Source organism: Protomyctophum bolini, assembly GCF_963924005.1.
Source record: "Protomyctophum bolini genome assembly, chromosome: 3".
NCBI classification, from domain to species: domain Eukaryota; kingdom Metazoa; phylum Chordata; class Actinopteri; order Myctophiformes; family Myctophidae; genus Protomyctophum; species Protomyctophum bolini.
Window position 1 is genome coordinate 2,916,753 of NC_137864.1, and position 22,579 is coordinate 2,939,331.

Genomic DNA, 22,579 nt, shown 5'->3' on the forward strand with positions numbered 1-22,579 from the left:
ATTGTTTTATTTTACTCAGTCAGCCATATCACTACTCATTTTTTTTCATGAAAAAGGTCATAGCTGGGTAATCTATTTTCAGGCAAATTGTGTTTATTGTATTTTATTTTACTCAGCCATAACAATTTATTTTCTGTTAACCAACTTGCTGGCTGGCAGGCAGGCAGACAGCTACTCATAGACAGGCAGACAGACAGACAGCTACTCATGGAGAATTGGACAGGCAGGCAGTCAGACAGCTACTCATAGACAGGCAGACAGACAGCTACTCATGGAGAATTGGACAGGCAGGCAGACAGCTACTCATGGACAATTGGTCAGGCAGGCAGTCAGACAGCTACTCATAGACAGGCAGACAGACAGCTACTCATGGAGAATTGGACAGGCAGGCAGACAGCTACTCATGGACAATTGGTCAGGCAGGAAGGCAGACAGCTACTCATAGACAGACAGACAGCTACTCATGGACAATTGGACAGGCAGGAAGGCAGACAGCTACTCATAGACAGACATACAGCTACTCATAGACAATTGGGCAGGCAGGCAGACAGACAGCTACTCATAGACAGACAGACAGCTACTCATGGACAATTGGACAGGCAGGAAGGCAGACAGCTACTCATAGACAGGCAGACAGACAGCTACTCATGGACAATTAGGCAGGCAGGCAGACAGCTACTCATAGACAGGCAGACAGACAGCTACTCATGGACAATTAGGCAGGCAGGCAGACAGCTACTCAGACAGGCAGACAGACAGCTACTCATGGACAATTGGACAGGCAGGCAGGCAGACAGACAGCTACTCATAGACAGGCAGGCAGACAGCTACTCATAGACAGGCAGACAGTAAGACAGCTACTCATTGACAGACAGACAAATAACTACTCATGGACAGACAGACAGACAGGCAGGCAGGCAAAGAGCTACTCATGTTATGTTATTATGTTATTATAACAGCTACTCATGTTATGTGCAATAATCTGTGCAGTTATGGAAACAGCTCTTTGTGTTTATGCAAGAAAATGTAACACATTTATTTATTTACATATTGTGTGCATGCACATTGTACTTTGATACATTTTGCGAAAATAAAGCAATTGAAAGAGAGAAGTTATCAAGTATCATTAATGTCTTAATTTTATCTACTGGCCCCTGGCCCCTTGCCATTTTTGTAATGTGGCCCACAGGTAGGCTAAATCTATTTTAGTATCCCTGCCGTACGATATGGGCTATAGCCCATATCGTACGGCATACTATAGCACATAAATACAGGTAATTCGAAAATGTTATTTTTGTGTTTCTCTTCTTTATATATTACTTTACTGTTGAAATGTAAAATTTACATTTCAACGAAAGGACCTGTAAATGACAACACAAAAACTAAGGCACTGGTGTCGTACTTCTGGTTTACCGGAACGGGGTGCAACTCCCTGCAGTGCCCTGCTCAATTTGTTGTATTTACATGGTTCATTGGTCCATGGTCTCAGAGGTCATCGCTATAGTCTTCATCATTTTTGAGGATTTAAAAAAAGGTGAAAATCGTGGAGTGTTGCGGAGGATGAGAAACATTAGAAAATTGCGGAGTGTTGTGGAGGATGAGAAACATTAGCAAATTGCGGAGTGTTGCGGAGGAAAAACAAAATTGAAAAAAAAAAACGATGGGTTATAGCCCATCGTTTTTTTGAATTGCGGAGTGTTGCGGAGCAAATTCCGGAGTGTTGCGGAGGAAAAAGAAAACGATGGGTTATAGCCCATCGTTTTTTTTATTTTTTTTTAAATTGCGGAGTGTTGCGGAGCAAATTGCGGAGTGTTGCGGAGGAAAATTATTTTTGAAAAAAAAAAACGATGGGTTATAGCCCATCGTTTTTTTGATTTTCTTTTAAATTGCGGAGTGTTGCGGAGCAAATTGCGGAGTGTTGCGGAGGGGAAAAAAAACCGATAGCCAACCGATAGCCAACCGATAGCCAATCATTTAAAAAAAAAAAAAAAAGAATTGCGGAGTGTTGCGGATCAAATTGCGGAGTGTTTCGGTGGGAGAAAAAAAATTGAAAAAAAAACGATGGGTTATAGCCCATCGTTTTTTTGATTTTTTTTAAATTGCGGAGTGTTGCGGAGGAAAAAAAACGAGTTAAATTAACATTGATCTTATACAATATAAATTGGGGGTCCCGCCTTAGCCCTTTCCCGTATGGCTCACGTTGCCACTGACGCCTGATGACTCCTTTTAATTTGATGTATATTAGTTATTAGTTATTATCATTATTTATTTATTTTTTGTCACAATGGCCTTTTTTGGCACCATATGGCACTGAATGAGGTAATTACATGGGTGTCTGTATATGTCAACATTAAACGGGTTGAGAATCACTGCTAGAGCCGTAAGGATCTTCTCTTATGGGGGTCCCTGGCATATCTTCTCATTATAGTGCCTGCATTTTGGGGGTCCTTGACATGAAAAATGGTTTGGGAACCATGATCTGAAGACACTGTGAAACCTGTGATGTCCCTCAAGGGTCCTGGATAAGTTTTGAATAAGAATTCTCGCTGTCGGGTTTTTTTTAAGATTGTTGAAAATAGCCGATCTATAAGCTCACACCACGTCACATCACGCAATGCGTTGGGAGCTTGTAGATCGGCTATTATATTTTCACAACTGTTGTGCGACACTCTTATAGTCAGTATAGTACTGTGTGTCGTTTTTCATGATTTTCAACAATTAAAAAAAAAGGATGAAAATCATGAGAACCGACATACTAATAGTGGTTAATTTAAGATGAAATTCCACAATGAAGACATCGTGTCCATCATGCCAACCAATACCGTCACCTTTTTATTTAAAAAAAAAACCAGACGAGGACACAACTCTCTCAAACGTTGAATGATGAATGCCAACTTTTATTGAACAAAGGAACTGAAGTATGACAAAAAAATGCTTCACTGTACCTACTGTACACGAACCTGGAAACCAGTGGTGGAAATAAATATGTAGATTTACACAGCAACAAATTAATTCTGTATAATGGAACAAAGTAGGCGTTCCCCAGAAGTCTTCTTAGACTGTAACGGAATTGTGTGTGTGTGTGTGTTTTTTTTTTAAAGTCATGTAGGACACTGGTTCTCAAAGTGCGTTCCAGGGACCCTCAGGGGTCCTTGAGGGAGTTCCAAATGGGCTCTTACAGGTCTGTAACTCTGAGAGCGTATAGAAATGGAACCAAATGTACGCTCTCAGAGCTATGGGGGTCCTTGGAATGTAACGTTTTTGAGTACCACCGATGTAGGAAGGTCACCCGACAACTGAGGAAGATGCAACTTGATGTCTATATTTACACTCCTTGTATACACATCCTGCAGTTTAGTGTTTAGCCAACCAATCATTCACTAGCTGTATTCACGAGGGTTGAACACTTCACACAAATTCATCTCACATCACATTCCTCTTCTTTTATTCTTTTTTTTTTAAAATAACTTAAATAATATTTAGCAACGATTAAAAAAAAAGAAGAAAAACAAAAAACTAAGAAAAAAAGCAAAATGTCAGTTGACATTATTAAAAATTCCAAACGGCATTGTCACAGCTATCCACTTTTTTTTTTGTCTTTTTTGTTCTCTTTTCTTAAATACATTTTCAGTATCAAATACTTCAAGAGCTTCGAGTTAGGCTATATCCGGCCGAACAAAGTTCTTATTTTTTTCTTCCTTTTTTGCAATTTACAAAAATATCTCGGAGAACAAAATGAGACCCGTTCCATCCACTTCACAACAAGAGAGACGGTCGCCTGATCGCATCTCCCACCGAAGCTTTACGAGAGGAAAACAGACTCCCAAACCCAAATTCCTTTTGTTTTCTCCCGTTTGCTATTGTAGGCTCAGGGATCGTTTGCTTTTGCCTGAAGTCTGTCTTGCTCTGATGACGCAGTGTTGTGATGCGTCAGAGTCACTTGTTGTCCACACTCCGCAGTCAGTGTGGACTACACTATGTGCATACAATCATGAATGGAAACGCCCGCCGAGAGACCCCCCCCCCCCCCCCCCCCACTGGAAGCGGCCAGGAAACATTTTAAAAGAACTCAAAAGAAAAAGAAAAAAAAAAAAAAGCGGTTGACACAGAAATGCTACAGGTTCTCCAGCGTGTAGCCACAGCATTCAAACCCACGTGGCACCAATCTTTGGGGACACCTGCAGTTGCTTCTCAGAAGCATTATTTATATTTTATACCAAGTGCCACAACGACTGCATTATATCTCCTAAACACAAAATGCTGTTTTTGATACGAGTGTGTACATGTGTGTTCCTAGCGGCTACCGCTTTCATATAGTCTAGCTTTGTGTCAAAACGCCAACGCTCCAGTGTCAAATAACTAATACAACATAGACATAAAAATGAAACAAAACTCCATGTAAACATGTCATATTTTAGGGGGTGGGACACACACACACACACACACACACACACACACACACACACACACACACACACAAGACCTGAGACGCCTACTCCTTTTTTTTTTTTTGCATCCTCACGTCGCTGTGCTAAAATGATATATTGGCGGTTTGCTAAAAGTGATTTACTGATTGGATCCTCCTGACGCAGCTTGCTTCAAAATCCCTTTGTTATTCTGACCTTGCAAACCCTCTCTCACGCCCAAAAAACAACATCTAAGTATTTTAAAACATACACACAGGTATAGAGTTGGGCTCAGTGCATTTCCTTTCCCTATATAGGTTCCTCCCTTCCCACGGCCTCAGCTCTTAATGGGTCATTGTTTATTAATCATTCATTTGGCTAGATTGGGCCAGCAAATTATGATTGGTTTGGCTTCTGAGTTAGGTTTTTGTCTACGAGCCACTGTAGCCCTCAAATTCTGCAGCCCTATAGTCACAATGCAATGCCACCACCCAGCAAGGATTTTTTTTTAGAGAAGACGACGACCACCTAAGTTCGATGGTTGTTTGGCAGGCTAAGTGGTTGGCAGTCAGTTCATTGACCAGCTATACATGTGTTTGGCAGTTTCCTTCCCAGCTTCCTTCCTCGTCTAACCATATTATTCCAGTGGTTCTCAACCTAATCATATTTGAACTGGGACCGCCCCAACTTGATAAGCATTTGGAATTGAGTTTAAAAGCATTCTATTTTGTTTGACTCGGTTCCACAGATAAATGTTGCGAGAAAAAAAAGCAGGTATAACAGATTACCGATGTTTGCCTCTTTCTTAAATTATTTGGCAATTTGGCCAATGTTTGACCCGTTTTTACATAGTGTGTTCATTACTTTTGATGCAGTAAATTGTCTGCTTTTTTGTATTAAAAAAAGGTCTTAAAAGTCCTTAAATCGACACTGGGGACCCGGCCCACCCCCCAAATGTGGGGAGCCGGTGGGGGTCTCGACCCACGGGAACCAGAAATGGAACCAGGCCGACCCAAATTCCACTTTCGTTATGCAAAAAAAGTGCTAAACCAAGTTATCCGAAGCCCTTGACGCGTCCTTCTAACCGAATAGACCCCTGACCTGTTTGATTGCATTTCCACTGTATCTCCGCCGACTACAACTACGTAAGCCTAACTAACCCTCCCTCCCCTTTCATATTATGTACAGTAAGAGGCTAGTGACAAAATTGTCAGACTATTTCTCTAGTTCTGGGTGCATTATATCTAATGTATGATCTTCCAGGTTTCTAACAAGGCTACATATTGTTCTGTATACAATCACAGTCTGACTGTTGAGGCTCAATGAAGCCTTTGAAAGCCCTTTTCACTGACCCACTAAAAAAGCATCAAACTGGGACTGTGTGATTCCCGACTGTACGGTCTCCCACTCATGTTACACGTACAACATACATGTCATTGACAAGCGTACACGTGCAATGGAGGCTTAAAAGGCAACAGAGAGATTCAAAAGTCAGACTTTCTTCAATAAACCAACAAAGAGAGAAAGCCAGTTGAGGAGTACACACGTAAAAGGTTAGCGTTTCTGTTGATTCCATTGAAAGGTTTTTTAAATCACACATTGAGGCAATGTTAAGATACTTCCTTCATCACAGCGTCTCTCCCTCCACTACTCCCAGTATCTGGATTCCTTCTCTTCTTCTGCATACCTCTGCTCTACAGTCTTCTCACCTCTCCCATTTCCCTACATCGCAGCAGTATAGAATAGACGCTTTCCCCCCCGAAGACCCTCGCTCTGCTTCGGTGTACCACACCACAACAGGCCGTAACAACGCTGGTGCTGTATTAAGCACCACTGGAGGTCATTTCGCGCAACAAGCTTGTGCTTATTGGTCAGACAAGTTCCACCTGTCTTCTGGAAACCAATCAGAATCCTTTGGTGTGGGGGGGGACGGGGACGAACGAACAGACCAAGCGACACGACAGTCACACAATATATTAAAAAAACCCAAAAAGAAAGACATTTCTTTTTTTATAATAGCTATACATTTGCGATGTGGGACAAAAACAAAAGAAAAAAGCTTAAAACTAGTTTGTTTTAGTAGTGGTTAAGTCTCTTAATTTGGACCGGGACTGACTGTACGGTCCAGACGGATTGAAGTAGAAAGTTATACGACCGGGCTGCTGCAGCTTTCTGTCACGTGATCACTTCTGAAGCCTGTTTGTACACTAAGGTACTTAGACACACACACACACACACACACACACACACACACACACACACACACACACGCACACACACGCACGCACACGTGCGTACACGCACACAAGCACACACACACAAACACACACACACACTCCAGTTTCCCTTTTTTCTCTGGTGTCTTAAGGTAACAAAGGTGAAAAGAAAACGAGATAACAAAAGTATAAGAACCTCTTCACGTCAGACGGCTCGGCTAAAAGGAGGAGCGGTCCACTTGAAATGGGGGAGGGGCTTGAAGAGGGACGCAGTCCAAAGGGGCGGGGCGATAAAAGACTGGCAGCTGTCGTCGTCCTATCGGGTAAGAGACGTGCTGCCGAGGCGGGTCATTATGACCCAAACTAGGAGGGGGAGGGGGGCAGAATTAGCAATGTTCATTGGCTGTCGACGCGTCGACGCAATGGCCGAATCGGGGTGATGTTTTTTTTTTTAAACAAAGAGATGATGAGAAGCAAAGGTTGAGTCCATTTGGTATCCCGTCTCCCCCACCCACGGAAACCTTGGCTTCCATTGGACAGAAAGTCTTCAAAGCAAACGGGGAGAGAGACTCTTAATTCTCTTTTCTTTTAAGATTATAATTCCTTTTTTTCCTCTCTTTTGGCATTTTATGCTTTAGATAGGAGAGTGTGGAGAGTGAGAGAGAGAGAGAGAGAGAGAGAGGACTTCTACACTAAGACACCTAAGTGGCTGGTGAACTCAGAGCTCGCGCGGTGTGTGAATATCGAAGTCTGATAGCTTGGCTTGGAGGGTGATGTCTTCTTCCCCCTGTAGGGGTCACTGTGGTACCAGCCATTTGTCCAACATCTGCGAGGAACAGGACGAAACGAAGCGGGCACGGAACGAAGACACTCGTCAGACACCCAGGCACGGCTCATCCGTCACCACCCAAAGCCTCGTTGCAGGTGTGTGTGTGTGTGTGCGTGTGCGTGTGCGTGTGTGAGCATGTGAGTGTCTTGCATGAAGTAGTCTCAAGCCCAACTTACTGTATGCTCTGTTACACACAACAATGTTGAGTGCCAAAAACATGTGCGCGAGCTTATCAGCCTGCTCTTTTGGGTGTGCGACATCGCTTTGCAACGAAGAGAATGAACCAGACTATGTGTGTGCGCGTGCGTGCGTGCGTGCGTGCGTGCGTGCGTGCGTGCGTGCGTGCGTCTGTGTACAAGTCGTGTGTTTAAGATGCCGATGTTGGCGCAGACGACGATAGATCCACAATGAGCACGGGAACCTCCTCTCCTCCACATTGAACACGGTTCTCTCATCTCAATCTCTCCTCTCCTTGTCCTCTCTCCTCTCCTGTCCTCTCTCCTCTCCTCTCCTGTCCTCTCCTCTCTCCTCTCCTGTCCTCTCTCCTCTCCTGTCCTCTCTCCTCTCCTGTCCTCTCTCCTCTCCTGTCCTCTCTCCTCTCCTGTCCTCTCTCTCCTCTCCTGTCCTCTCTCTCCTCTCCTGTCCTCTCCTCTCCCTCAGCAGTTTCTGTGGCTCTGGTGCACTTCGTTGGCGATCAGGCTGTCCTCGCCGGACTGGAAGTCCCCCTCGTTCAGACTGTTCCCTAACCCGTTGAGCATCTCCTCGTCCTGGGAGGAGCCGCGGTCCTCCTCGCTGCTGGCCGCGCCTCCTCCTCCGCCTCCTCCTCCTCCTCCTCCTCCTCCACCTCCTCCTCCTCCTCCGCCTCCGCCTCCGCCTCCTCCTCCTCCTCCTCCTCCTCCTCCTCCCGGCTCGTCGGAGTTGGGGTCCTGGAGCACCTGGGCGATGTAGCTCTGCTGCTGCTGAGGCTGCACGGGGGGGGGGGGAGAGGAGGGGGAACGGCATTACTTTTGTCCACTAAAAACTAGTACGACCGGAAAGTGTTTCACGAAAACATTAAAGGTAGAGTAAGTGATTTCAGTTAATTCAAATATCACGTATTTTTTTGTTTTGTTGTGATAATCCTCTCTACTATAGAGTGTGCTGACCATATAAGGAGTTCCTCCCTGTCCCCAGTTAACCCCTGGGGGTCAAAAAACCTTAGGTTTCGTTTTTGACTCTCTATCCTGATTGGACGAAGGCTTAGGTCCCACAGCCAAAAACGAAACCTAAGGTTTTTTGAGTGAAATCACTTACTCTACCTTTAACGATTTAAAAAAAGATTAAAACTTTTTTTTCTATTTTATTTTAGGGCGGCTAGTGTGTGATATGACATGTGAGCTGTAATCACATTCACGCGCTTTTGGAGAGAAATGAGACAGACTCCATGCAGTCGGCTGCATGTGTCTGTGCCCAGGTGATGGTCGTTGATGCTCATTAATACATCAAGGAAAGCAAGTATGTTTCTGCACTGTCAAATATGTCTACAATACATCTATCCTAAGTTGCCATCAAAGAAAACTTTCTTTACATGTTAACTCGAGCTATAGGTTTAAACATGTAAGCATGTTTACAGTTGTTGCACAGAAATTAAGTAATTTTACATGAAAAGTAATGCTACTTTTGCAATGTAGTTACCGGTAAATAAAAATTGTGAAAAAAGCTTGGGGGTAAGATAAATCATTAAAAAAAAATTCGGTCATTTGTCTGGAAAATAATTGTGTTGAAAATATCGTGAAAAATAGTATCGTGAACCTCATATTGTGAGTTGAGTGTATGCTTAATATATGACTAGTCATATATATGACTAAAACTAAGAGCTCCAGTAGAACTAAAAAGTTATTGTACGCGAACAAATAATCTGGGGATCTTGCCTGGAGAACTTCGCTCCTTTGGAGGTCACGGACTGTCTGGACTGCCTGACTCAAACAGTCATGTATGGATTGGATATGGATTTTCATTATTCATTTGACTATACGTTTTATCAGTGAAATGGAGAGTAATATTACAGCATGCTAGCAATGGAATACTTGGTGTTTGAGCACTCTCATTGTCACAGTCACAGGCTTTTGTCATTTCATTGTACAGTCTAGGTCTTGTATTTCTACGTGTCGTTCCCTGGTTTAGGTTTCTTGGTTCCATGTTTGTTTGCTCCAGCTGTGCCTCATTTTGTAATTAAGGTCTGCACTAGGACCTGTGCAGGACAGACACCGCCAGGTGTCGGAACGATTACGAACCTGAACTTTGGGAGAGGAGGTGGGGCGAGCCGGGCGTCCATTCTGCACCGCCTCCACATCACCGTCCTTAGTGTCAATCTATGAGGAGAGAGAGAGAGAGAGAGAGAGAGAGAGAGAGAGAGAGAGAGAGAGAGAGAGAAAGAGAGGCGGTATAAATAAACGATACAAACATCTGTTTTCAAACTGATCAGGAGGATTACATTCATACTTTGTGAATTAATTCATGCATGCATTCATAATTTTTTCCTTAATAGCTTCATAAAGTAATTCATTCGTAACTTCCGTAATAGCTCAATCAATAAATCAATCAATCAATCATTCATTCATTCATACCTGTATCAATAAAGACACTCATGCATTCACACCTTCATCGATGAAGTCACTCATTCATTCGTAAAGATAGAAAAAGGTAAGGTCTGCAACACTGGACAATGCTCCAAAAAAGCTTTTAAAAAGAAAAGGGTATTCATAAAAAGGTTCCTTACGCCATAGCGGGCATGCCGCTTCGAGCCCCTCGGCTCTTCGTCAGAGAGTATGGGTTCATACTCATTCATTCTCTCTTCGTCAGAGAGTATGGGTTCATACTCATTCATTCTCTCTTCGTCAGAGAGTATGGGTTCATACTCATGCATTCTCTCTTCGTCAGAGAGTATGGGTTCATACTCATGCATTCTCTCTTCGTCAGAGAGTATGGGTTCATACTCATGCATTCGTACCTTGTAGTTGTGAGCGCTGAGGTACTTGAAGTGTCCAAAGCAGACGTGAGACAGACACACCACAATAGTGACGATCAGAACCACCAGCGTGAACATTGACGTGGGCGTCACGAAACCTGCAAAACACACACACACATGGACGTAGCGGTGAGACACACCTGGCCTGATTGGCCATACCTAAAAAAAAAAAAACAGCCAGGAAGTAGCAGTGAGCCACTGGTTTCTAACTAATTTAACCCCATTAGACGCCTCCTTTAGCTCTCGTGCAAAAGTGAGGGCACGACTGTTGCCTCTCACCATTTTTCAAAAGACTATTGCTTCACAGAAGCTTCCGCGTGCGTCACAGAGCGGACGTTTCGGGGTCTGACAAGTCCCAGAAAAGCGTGCCTTTCGCACTTCCGCCCCCTCTGCTCGGTGCACGTCACTCCAATGAACTGCAGGGGCCAATTTGAGGACCGCTATCGCCTCAAATCGGCTATTTTCATCCTACACAAAGATTAAATTCCCATCGACAATTAATGGAGAATTTATGTCATAGGAGAGCGCCCCTCACTTCACACAGGTGTGATTTCTTTTTTGTTCATATTGTGATATCTATGGTTTTACCCTTCCTAGGAGCAGTGTACCGGTTTCAATTTAAATGGGTCCCGCCCTCAGGTGGCCACCCCCCAGACTGGCCGTCAGTTGGACCCCATCTCAGAATATTTTGTTCCAGCAGGGACCCCCCCAGAAGCAAAGATTTTGAGTCACAGATGTTGTCTTTAAAAAAAAAGTGGGATGATTATTTACCGGGGGTGGTATAACATGGCAGATGTTTTGTGTGAATTAAATAACATTCGCGGGGACACGTTGATACATAAGAGAGATTCTTGACTCTTGGTATTCAAGTTTCCGAGCGAATGGCTTTCAAAATAAGACGGCCGTTCACTTTACATTGTTGGCGTGTGCGGGGTCGTTTTCCAGCCACTAGATGGCACTGATGGCCGCGAGTGAGGAACGTACCCGTGCGCATGGTGGAGAAGAAGAGCAGCCAGAAGAGGCAGAGGATGGGCGCGGCCACCACCTGCGTCACGGCCGACGAGTGGATCTTCTTGTCCAGCTTGGAGGGCAGGTAGGCGTAGTACATGTTGTAGCGGTCCACCAGGTGCTTGAGCAGCATGTACATCAGGCCTGACAGGACACACGGACACACACAGACACAGACACACACACACACACGCACGCACACACACACACACACACACACACGCACACGCACACGCACACACACACACACACACACACACACTTGCACCTTGAGACTGGGAGGTATAGAGGAGTTACAGAAGAAGAACGTATTTGCACCTACTGTGATATAAATGATATTGAGAATGAGTTCCATTTTCTTTTCTATTGCCCGTTGTATCATGAGCTACGTCAAAAGTTATTTAACAGATGTAAAAATATAGATTTGATGTGGTTAAGTGATGCAGAGCGACTGAGATGGATTTTCGAACAAAAGATATTTGCATTAGCAGAATATATAGAGAAAGCTTGGGACATAAGGACAAAGAAAACTTATATGTGATGTATTATTTTATTTTATGATAATGTTTATTTCTGTTTTTGTTTTGATCAATTGTGTAACTTCTGTGTGGGAAGTGAACGTGACATTGTTTATTTATGTTGTTGGTGTCTTATAATCCCGTAAGGGATGGGTCTTAATTGACAAGACACGAAAATAAAAATTAATTAATTCATTCATTCATTCAAAATTCATTCACACTTGTAGATCTGTTTTTTTAGGCTTATGGTAAAGACATTGCAAAAAAATGTAAAAATGTCATTCCTAAAACGGTCGTCCTAAAATGTTAATGTCCTCAGTATTAGTGATAGTATACTAATTAATATAAACGTGCGTGCGTGTGTGTGTGTGTGTGTGTGTGTGTGTGCGTGTGTGTGTGTGTGTGTGTGTGTGTGCGCGTGCGTGCGTGCGTGCGTGCGTGTGTGTGTGTGTGTGTGTGTGTGTGTGTGTGTGTGTGCGTGCGTTCTCACCAAACGGTACAATGATGGGACAGGTGATGCTGTAGGCCATGACCACCGTGAACACGTTCATCATCCAGGCGTACGCCACGCCGAACTGGAACTCATAGGCCTGGTGCTGGGGGGGGGAGAGAGAGAGAGATAGAGAGAGAGAGAGAGAGAGAGAGAGAGAGAGAGAGAGAGTGAACGAATGCATTTTTAGCCCATTTAGGCCCGACGTCGAAACGAAAAAAAAGTCTTCTGAAAGAATATATTCAAAGATTTGTGCCACATTTTCACGATTTTTCAAAAACAGCAGACATACAAGCTCGTAGCGCGCCACTCGGTGGCGCGCTACGAGCTTGTAGGTCTGCTATTTTTGAAAAACCCCCCCCCCCCTTCCCTCGTTTATCCTTTCATCTTTTTAACCCTGTACTGTTGTTGTACCCGTTATGTTTTGCTTTGTTTTTTTCCTTCTTAATAAAGTCTGTTCCTACTGTTCCTATATGTAAAGCGCTTTGGGAATTATTTGGAAAAGCTCTATATAAATTTAAGCTATTATTATTATTATTACTATTATATTATCCAACACAGCATTTTGCGTTGAAATATTTTGTCCTCCGTTTAGAAAACCCATGTCGTGCGCTGCATATTCAGTATAGCTAAAAAGTCACCCAACATATTGGATTTATAGTTTTATACATGTATATATACTGTTGTTTTTATGACTGGCCTCGTGGGGAATGGTGGGTGGAAGGGAGTTGGGAGAAAATATAAAAACAGAGGGTTGCATCATATCTGTAAAAATGGTACTGTATACAATGTCATGCTTACTCTTTGAATACATTTTGTTAAAAAAAAGTGTGGTCGCGCCCCCAAAAAAGCTGATCTACAAACTCTCAGCGCAACATGCTGTGAGCTTATTATAGATTTTCCATTTCCGCAATTATAGGGAATTTCAGCCCCTCTAATATCCCCTCTGCGTCACTGTTTTTTTTTACAGCAAACTTTTATTTTAGTTTTAGTCATATAGTCTTTTGAATAAGTTTCATTTAGTTTTAGTAACATTTTAGTCACCTGCAATGTTGTAGTATTAGTCTAGTTTTAGTCGACTAAGTGTCATAAGATTTTAGTCGACGAAATCTACAGTTTATTTAGTCGACTAAATCGTTTTGACAGGCCTTGATGTCATTGTAATGGCCGATTTTACACTTTGGTTGCATGCTGAAAATAGCAGATCTACAAGCTTACATCTGCTATTTTCAGCATGCAACTCAGCATAAAACTGGATCTGTTGTCCACTAGTCCCTCCCTAACATTTTAGTCTAGTTTTTGTTTTAAAAAAAAATATTTTTTAATATTTTTTTTATCCCACGATTTTGCAACCCATTTTTCACCCCCGTGTCAATCATCTAATGTGATCCTGGGGCTCTATACACACCCTCCGCCAACCTGGGGAGAGCAACGCACTTGAACTCGTGCTTCCTTCTATGCATGAGTGTCCAAGTTGCTCCTTTTACGTTTATGTTTTTTGTGTGAGGGTATACCTACACTAGTTTTAAATTTTTGTTGACGAAATTGTCAATATATTTTAGTCATAGTTTTAGTCATCATATAGCTTAGCTTTCATTTAGTTTCCATTTAAGTTTTTAAGTCGGTGAAAAAAAGGCAGTCGACGAACATTTTTCGTCTCAATGGTCTCGCACCTTCCTACCTACATGACTGCCTGCCTAAATATGTCCCAAACCGCCCCCTAAGGTCTTCCACTGCCGGCCTGCTCGCTTTGCCAAAAAAAATGGCAACCAAAAAATACGGGGAAGCAGCTTTTTGCTTCTACGGGCCGTCGGCATGGAACAAACTCCCACTGTACCTTCGTCAGGCAGCCTCTGTAGACATTTTTAAAGCTCAGCTCAAGACCCACTTCTACTACAACATTGCTTTTAATTGAGTTTTAATATGCACGTTCCTACCCTGCCCTGACTGATTTGCTGCTTGTGGTGTTTTTATTTGTTTTTTATTTATTTTTATTTATTTTATGTTCTTATATTCAATTTTGTTCTTTGCCATTGTTTTATCATTTTAACTATGTTTTATTGTATTCTATTTGTGCCCTGTGAAGCACTTTGAGCTACATTTATGTATGAAAGGTGCTATACAAATAAAGTTTATTATTATTATTATTATTATAGTTTCAGTCGACGTAAAATCAACACACTGTCTCTGCCATGTGCCTGTCTGAACCGGTCCAGTCCGGTTATACGTACCCGCTTGACGTTGCGCCTCTCGGCCACGGAGCGGGCCAGACACAGTCTGATCATGTACATGAGGAGACCGGGGATCCGCAGCAGGTCCATGGCGTTCCCGATGAACGCCGAGGCGATGACGTAGTTCACGAAGAACGCCCCGTTGTCCGGCAGGAACACACACCTGTTTTTAAGCGACAGAAAAAGACACGGATCAGAATCTGCACTTTAATAACCCATTCTGACCTGAGATCAGATTCATACGAGGTTTCCACTGGACAACACACTGGTCTGATTAACCCCATTCTTGACCTGAGATCAGATTCTAAAAATGTCAGTCGTTCTTCGATTAAAAAAAAATAGCAGACCTACAAGCTCGTAGCGCGACACTCGGTGGCGCTCTATGAGCTTGTAGATCTGCTATTTTTCAATAGCTAAAGCATAACATGATGCTAACACCAAAATGGGTTCCCGTTCAGAATGGGTTAACCAATTAGTGCTACAATGGAAATTGTTTGTGTTATCATTTTAGCCTAGAAGTCTGACTGTATCACCTGCTGTTGAGTATTGAATCAATCATTCAATGAATCAATCAAAAACCGGGAAAGCGTTCGTGTCATTCGTAGCTATACAGTATGTAGAAACGTATAAAACAGTGGTTCTCAAAATAGCAGATCTACAAGCTCACAGCAGGCGCTGTGAGCTTGTACACCTGCTATTTTCGACCACTTTTATTTGTTTGAAAGTGTCTTTAACGCAAATCTTATCTTCTGGGGGTTCCTTGCACAAAACATATCCAGATGGTGGCCCTTGACACAAAAAGGTTTTGAGAACTACTGATTTAGAAGACATTTGTGACTAAATTTGACAGAGGGACTGCCATTGGATTTTTTTTAAAATTTTCGTTTCATCATAGCTGAATCATAGCTTCAAATTGACATATTGGTTGTTCAGTTTGGCCCACCAGTTTTGGAGATATATGGCTTATAGAGTAATGTCTTGCAGAAAACAGGCTTGAAACGTTCACTTCTGTGGTCTCTAACATTACACCTATAGCTACTTATGTTTAAGCATTTATTTCATGTTTACATGTCGATTTCAGCTCTGACACTTATTTCAGACATGCTCGTATGTGAAGAGTCTGCCTGTGCTATTAACTCATTTTGGGGGGGAAAAATTAAAAAATAGTTTTTCTCCTCTGGTGAAAAGCTGGAATTTGCAACCAGTCAAATCTGGTCACATTTGTAGAAGCGGTCGAGTCTTAATACGTTTGACTAAACTGTTCTGTATTATAGAAGGTACGCATGGAAGATATCTTGGTCCGTTTATAAAATTGTTAAAAATAAATCCACTGACTGTTTTAGGCTTGTTTCGGTTTTTTTGTCTTTACTTGTAAAAGGAAGCTGACCAAAAAAATAAGTTTCACTCTTACGTAACTGTACACACGACATAACAATAAAGTACAACCTTGAACCAACACCTGGAGGCACAAAAAGTCCTAACTCAAGTAGAAGTGGAAAAAAAAGGTCATATAAATTATATTGCTTCTGTTCTTCCTGTTTTGCCCCTAGGATGTTTATCCCATTCTGAACGGGAACCCATTTTGGTGTTAGCATCATGTTATGCTTTAGCTATTGAAAAATAGCAGATCTACAAGCTCATAGCGCGCCACCGAGTGGCGCGCTATGAGCTTGTAGGTCTTTTCTTTTTCTTTTAAAGTCAAAGAACGACTGACATTTTTAGAATCTGATCTCAGGTCAGAATGGGTTAATCAGACCAGTGTGTGTCCAGTGGAAACCTCGTATGAATCTGATCTCAGGTCAGAATGGGTTATTCTTCGATTACTTTCACCACGGTGTTAGATGCAGATATGGAGATAATTTCTGGTAGGCGGCCTGGTGTTGCGTCATCTCCAAGATGTTGTAGATAATGTCAGTTTATGTAACGTTGCACTGCCGCGACGCCTACACGGGTCGTGCAGTCGACGCGCCGTGATTGGCCAGTCGCTGTGATTGACAGCCTAAACCTAACCCTATAACCCCCAACCTTAACACTCGGTAAAGCTATATACCTAAACCTAAACCTAACCCTAACCGCCAACCTTAACACTCGGTAAAACTATACCTAAACCTAAACCTAACCCTAACCCCCAACCTTAACACTCGGTAAAGCTATACCTAAACCTAAACCTAACCCTAACCCCCAACCTTAACACTCGGTAAAGCTATACCTAAACCTAAACCTAACCCTAACCCCCAACCTTAACACTCGGTAAAGCTATACCTAAACCTAAACCTAACCCTAACCCCCAACCTTAACACTCGGTAAAGCTATACCTAAACCTAAACCTAACCCTAACCCCCAACCTTAACACTCGGTAAAACTATACCTAAACCTAAACCTAACCCTAACCCCCAACCTTAACACTCGGTAAAGCTATACCTAAACCTAAACCTAACCCTAACCCCCAAACCTTAACACTCAGTAAAACTATACCTAAACCTAACCTCAAGAAAACAAGTAAGACGCGTAAACGCGGGAAGCGACCGAAGCTGTTGTGGCAGTCCGACACGCACGTAAACTTAACTCAAATTGCCCGGGGGCGTGGTTATAAACACAATTAGTATGTAGCTGCATTTCCTGTTCGTTCGTTGCGTCACCCATGCCTCCATATAATGGTCACGCCTTGTTGTAAACCAAAATGACTAATGATATACAGGCTTCGCCCCCATATATGGTCATGCCTCGTGACATGATGTGACATCATAGAGGCCCTTAGATCTCCATATATGGTTGTCGGTCCAACCAGTGTGGTTGCCGAGACGCGACTTGCAAATGGACAACGTTGGAACAACGCATGGATCTCCATATGTGGAGCTGACCGTCATCACCTGCATCTCCATATATGAAGATCACAACACTGTACCTCATCAAACCCTGGATAGCCATACATGGAGAGGACTGGATCGTCACCTATACATCCGCATGTATGGAGCCGGCCAGCAACTCTGACATCCGACCTTCACCGACACCAGATTAATATAGTTTAACTCGTGCTTCTCAACTGTGCCATATTATTAACAGTTTGGCCGATTGTTTAATCCAGGGTTCGATGGCGCTTTATACGACATTCCCGACTTTTTTTTTATGTGTTTAATCCGCCGTATTGTAACGATTAAAAAGAAACTCCGTCTTTGCCGCCGAGCTGGAGACGAGATGGTTTTCGTTTTGACGACGAAACCGGAAATCAACACATGCTGTGTTATGTGGGTTGCTAGGGCTTCTGGGAAATTGAGGCCAATGCAAATGAACAGGGTACAACAACGCCTCATGGAGGCGGGTCTTGTCCTTGCGGTCTTGCGGCGCACCAAGATGGCGGGTGCGGTGCGATCGTTCACAACAAACGGAGGAACCTTTTTTTTCTCCGCCGGATTTTCACGGATCAAAATCCCAAATAATTCAGCGTATACGCTCTCTAAAAGGTAATAAAACAATCTCGGCAGCGTAGAATGTTTGATTAAAATGCGGGTTACGCGTTTTATGGAGTCAAGCTGTTACTGTAAGAAGCTCTGTTGTTGTTTCAGGCCTGAAATGCCCCATATATGGAGATCCCTGATGTCGTCAATATTAAAGGTGTTATGACATTCATTTTCATTTTTTTTTTCTTTTAGGTTTTATGACCTCAATTACACCCAAAAAAACCTGAACTTTGAACATTCAGTGGATTTTCTGTGGTCTGAAGTTTTCTTTGGGGTTTGGAAGCCTTTTGAGCTACAACGAAAACAGGCAACACAGTGAAAAACAGTGACATCTGCTGGCAAATCCCATTCACATATATGGGATTTGGCAGGCTCTTACATCACAAACTGCCGGCAAATCAGAGCACCTGTTTGAGCCAGAAAACCCCCAGATCACAGAAAATCTACTGAATGTTAAAAGTTCATGTTTTTTTGGGTGCAATTGAGATTAGAAAACCTAAAAAAAAATAAGAACAATTCCAAAACCTTTTTTTTTAATGTCACAATCCCTTTAAGCCCCCAGGAATGTCAATATATGGCCATATCGTGACAGTCTCTTGATGACCAGTGTGGTTTGCCGCGACGCGAGTCACGCTTGCAAATGAACCATGCGTTGGTACAACTCATGGATCTCCATATATGGTCACGACACTGACCTCATCTCAAACCCTGCATTAGCCATGCACCTATACCTGTCAATCATCATCGGGGAAACAAAGATCAGCTATCAGCTTGTCTCAACAACAGCAAATGGAAGAAAAAAAGAAACGTACTCAAATCTGACGGTGGCGTGAGCCAGGAACTTCTTGTCAAACAGCCAACGGAAAAACACATCCAGACTGTGGAGAGAGAAACACACGTTCCAAAAGTCATTACATCATCACAGGTAAGACACAGTTTTCCTCCAAAATCACGTTTACATGAAACCACAACGTCTGGGAGCGCTTGTCATTCAATTGTCATTCAACGATTAAAAAAATGTCGCGCTCGGAAATAAATCCGCTTTTTTTCCTTGTTTGTATTCTTCCAGTGGTGACACACAGATGTTAGGCTGGGATATCAATCAATCAAGACATAATGTGTGATCTGTGAGGCCAATGGAAGGATGAAAATGTTTTTTTTTTTATCCCATATCTAAATGGACATCAAACTTGTTATTGTAGCTTTAAAACTAGGGCTGTGAATCTTTGGGTGTCCGACGATTCGATTCTATTCCGATTATTGGGGTGACGATTCGATTCTATTCCGATTATTGGGGTAACGATTCGATTCAACTCGATTCTCAATCCAAAAACGTTTTTTTTTATTATTTTATTCAAAAGCATTTTTCTCCAGATTCAAAACGGTTCTCTGTGCAAAATGATTCTCGATTCAATACATCATTCATCACAATCTACTCCAGCCAACTGAAGTGACTATACTACGGTTACTTGAAAATGACTGAAGACGTGATGTTTACTGTGATTATATTAGGGTACGCTTACATCTCATAGCACAAACACCATGTAGTGAAAACTCCTGTAACTGTAACCAGAAAAATAAATCGACTTTTGGAAATGATGAATCGATTTTGAATCGTTCATAACGGGAATCGCGATTCTAATTTTTTTGACACCCCTATTTAAAACAGTTTTAATTCTTATAGTTCATCAACTTTTACAATGAGGCGAGCTGTACAATCAATGTCCAGAGACGTAGTTTGACGGAGAATATTCCTGTGATCCTAAAAAAGTGGTCAACAAAAAGGAGAAGGAAAGAGCAGGGAATTCTTCGAGTGTCGTACCTGCTGAGGCCAAGAGAGGGCAGCAGCAACACCATGAAGATTAGGAAGGTGTAGCACTTGTGCATCGTTGTCCTGTTCTCCCCCGACCTGCCACGTGAAGCGCGCGCACGCACGCGCACGCACGCACGCACGCACGCACGCACGCACGCACGCACGCACACACACACACACACACACACACACACACACACACACACACACACACACACACACACACACACACACACACACACACACACACACACACACACACACACACACACACACACACACACACACACACACACACACACACACACACACACACACACACACACACACACACGGTACATTGTAAGGTCAGTTCAAGATCAAAGCCAGATGATTTGCTCTTGTTTTTGTCCGTTTAGCTTCACATGGGTACATTATACATGAAGCCTGTTATTCTGTGGGTGACGAATTTGTCCTGTTTTTTGCTTTCATGTTAGTTTTTTTGTCTCCTGGCAAAAATACAAAAAGGTATTTTAGTTTTTGTCTGTATTGTACCGTCGCTCCCCTTCCCCTTCCCCCCCCCCCCCCCAACAACGGAAACAAGCCTAACGGCTTTCTTGTGACTCCATCCTTTTGAAATGTATTTTTCAATAAAGTAATCAATCAATCAATTAAAAAAAAACAGTTGGGGGGGGGGGGGGGGGGGGGGGAGCGGCCAGTTTCAGGAGAGATTTTCTTCCTTGATTTTATCAAGTTTGTCCTCGTTTATGTATGCATGGATGCGTTTGTTGTATTGTTTTCCGGCGTCTATTGTACTCTCTGTATTCTTGTGATATTGTGATATTTTCCCCTCACTGTATATGTATCCTTTCCCTTTTTGCTTCCTACATGATGAATTCCTGTTCTGTTCTTTGAATACATATTTGTATGTCTCTAAATGTTTTGATGAATTGAACAATGTGGACCCTGTTGTAAACAAGTGTAATGCTTAATTGGGTCGTCCACTCACAGTTGACAGTCTCTGTATTGAGTTTGTGCTTAAAATGTATACTGTAATTCTACAAACTGTTAATAAATATTTCAATCAATCAATCAAAAACCTCGAAAACGAGATGATACGATTCTCAAGGGGTTATCCTTTCAATAAAGGTACTAGTTTCAACCATTTACACTGAACAATAAAAATGTAACGATTCCTGTCCTTCTGTTGATTTATATTTCCATACCATCATGGGAATGAGGAACTAAACAATTTTAGTTCCCCGGCAAAATTAGAAACAGTTTAAAACAATTCATGTTTAAAACTCCTTCAGCGCCACCTGGTGGTCACCAGTAATGTCTTTGAGTGCCAATTCTCCCATTATAAAGAAAGAAAGAATTTGTGATTATATTATGCATAATTATGTAATGTGCATGTCATCACCTGTACACCGGATTAGAGGAATTTTCAAAATATGGATGATATTTTTTTTAAGAAAAGAAAAAAAAAAGAATCCCAAGGGAGAGACGTCTTGACGCCTGTGGCATCCATTACTTATTAATAGGCAATTAGACGTCTTGACGTTTATGGCTACTAAACGAATGTTTCAGGTGTTTATTTCAATATTTTTGAACAAAAATATTTCAATATTTTTGAAAAAAAACAAAAAAACAAAATCTTTCCAAAATGGGGCTCCTCCTCGGCCATATAATATACATGTCATTTTGGGGGTCCTTGACATGAAGACGTTTGAGAGACCGCAGACCAACCTGGTCCAGTGGGCTTCGAAGAAAGCAGAGTAGTAGACGATGGTGGGCAGCAGAGACGAGAAGGCCCACAGCAACAGTGTGGGGAAGAACTGGGTCACGATGGGGTTCTGAAGGACAAAAACACACACACACACACACACACACACACACACACACACACACACACACACACACACACACACACACACACACACACACACACACGTATGTTACAGTCTGATGCTCTATGACCCAACTGTTACAATAGAATAGAGTCCACACACAGGATCAAAATGTATATGTTTTACTATATATTATTAAAAACCCAGTATTGGTATCTCAAACGCGGTGTGTGTGAGACAGACAACAAGGCCCACGACAAAGCACCGATCTCAGTAAGTTAATGTATAGAAAGTACTGTAGAAACTGTGGACTTTTAACCCATTTTGGACTGAGGTCGATGGAGAAAAAAAAGGCTTCTAAATCCAAAAGACAAATCTGAAAAAAAACATGTTTCTACGTGTGTCAGTGGTGCTCAACCTTTTTCATGTCAAGGACCCCCAGAATTATCTCTATTGGGCCACGGACCCCCATCTCAAAATATGTATAGTTCCAGGGACCCCCCCCCACCTCCGAGAAGCCAATATTTTAGTTAAAAATGTTCGCTCTGAAATATATTCACGCATTTTCACACGACTTTTCAAAAAATAGCAGACCTACAGATCTACAAGCTCGTAGCACGCCACCGAGTGGCGCGCTACGAGCTTGTAGATCTGCTATTTTTCCAATAGCTATAAATCAAAAACACCAAAAAGGGCTTCCCGACATACAAGCTCGTAGCGCGCCACCGAGTGGCGCGCTACGAGCTTGTATAGGTCTGCTATTTTTTGAAGAAT

At 42.5% G+C, this 22,579-nt stretch overlaps 1 protein-coding gene across 1 annotated transcript in view; it reads right to left on the reverse strand.

Annotated features, from left to right (window-relative positions):
- Positions 1-8,107: 8,107 nt before the first annotated feature.
- LOC308313427 (CSC1-like protein 2) overlaps positions 8,108-22,579 on the reverse strand; it is a gene marked incomplete at its 3' end in the record, with an annotated part of 74,314 nt that continues 59,842 nt past the window's right edge. The window contains exons 16-24 of the mRNA XM_080760524.1: positions 21,705-21,811; positions 19,986-20,072; positions 18,976-19,041; positions 14,706-14,868; positions 12,475-12,580; positions 11,443-11,610; positions 10,441-10,556; positions 9,725-9,802; positions 8,108-8,416 (exon numbers count right to left, since the gene is read on the reverse strand). Coding sequence (XP_080616650.1) covers positions 8,108-8,416; positions 9,725-9,802; positions 10,441-10,556; positions 11,443-11,610; positions 12,475-12,580; positions 14,706-14,868; positions 18,976-19,041; positions 19,986-20,072; positions 21,705-21,811 — 1,200 coding nt within the window. The remainder of the gene's footprint in view (positions 8,417-9,724; positions 9,803-10,440; positions 10,557-11,442; positions 11,611-12,474; positions 12,581-14,705; positions 14,869-18,975; positions 19,042-19,985; positions 20,073-21,704; positions 21,812-22,579) is intronic.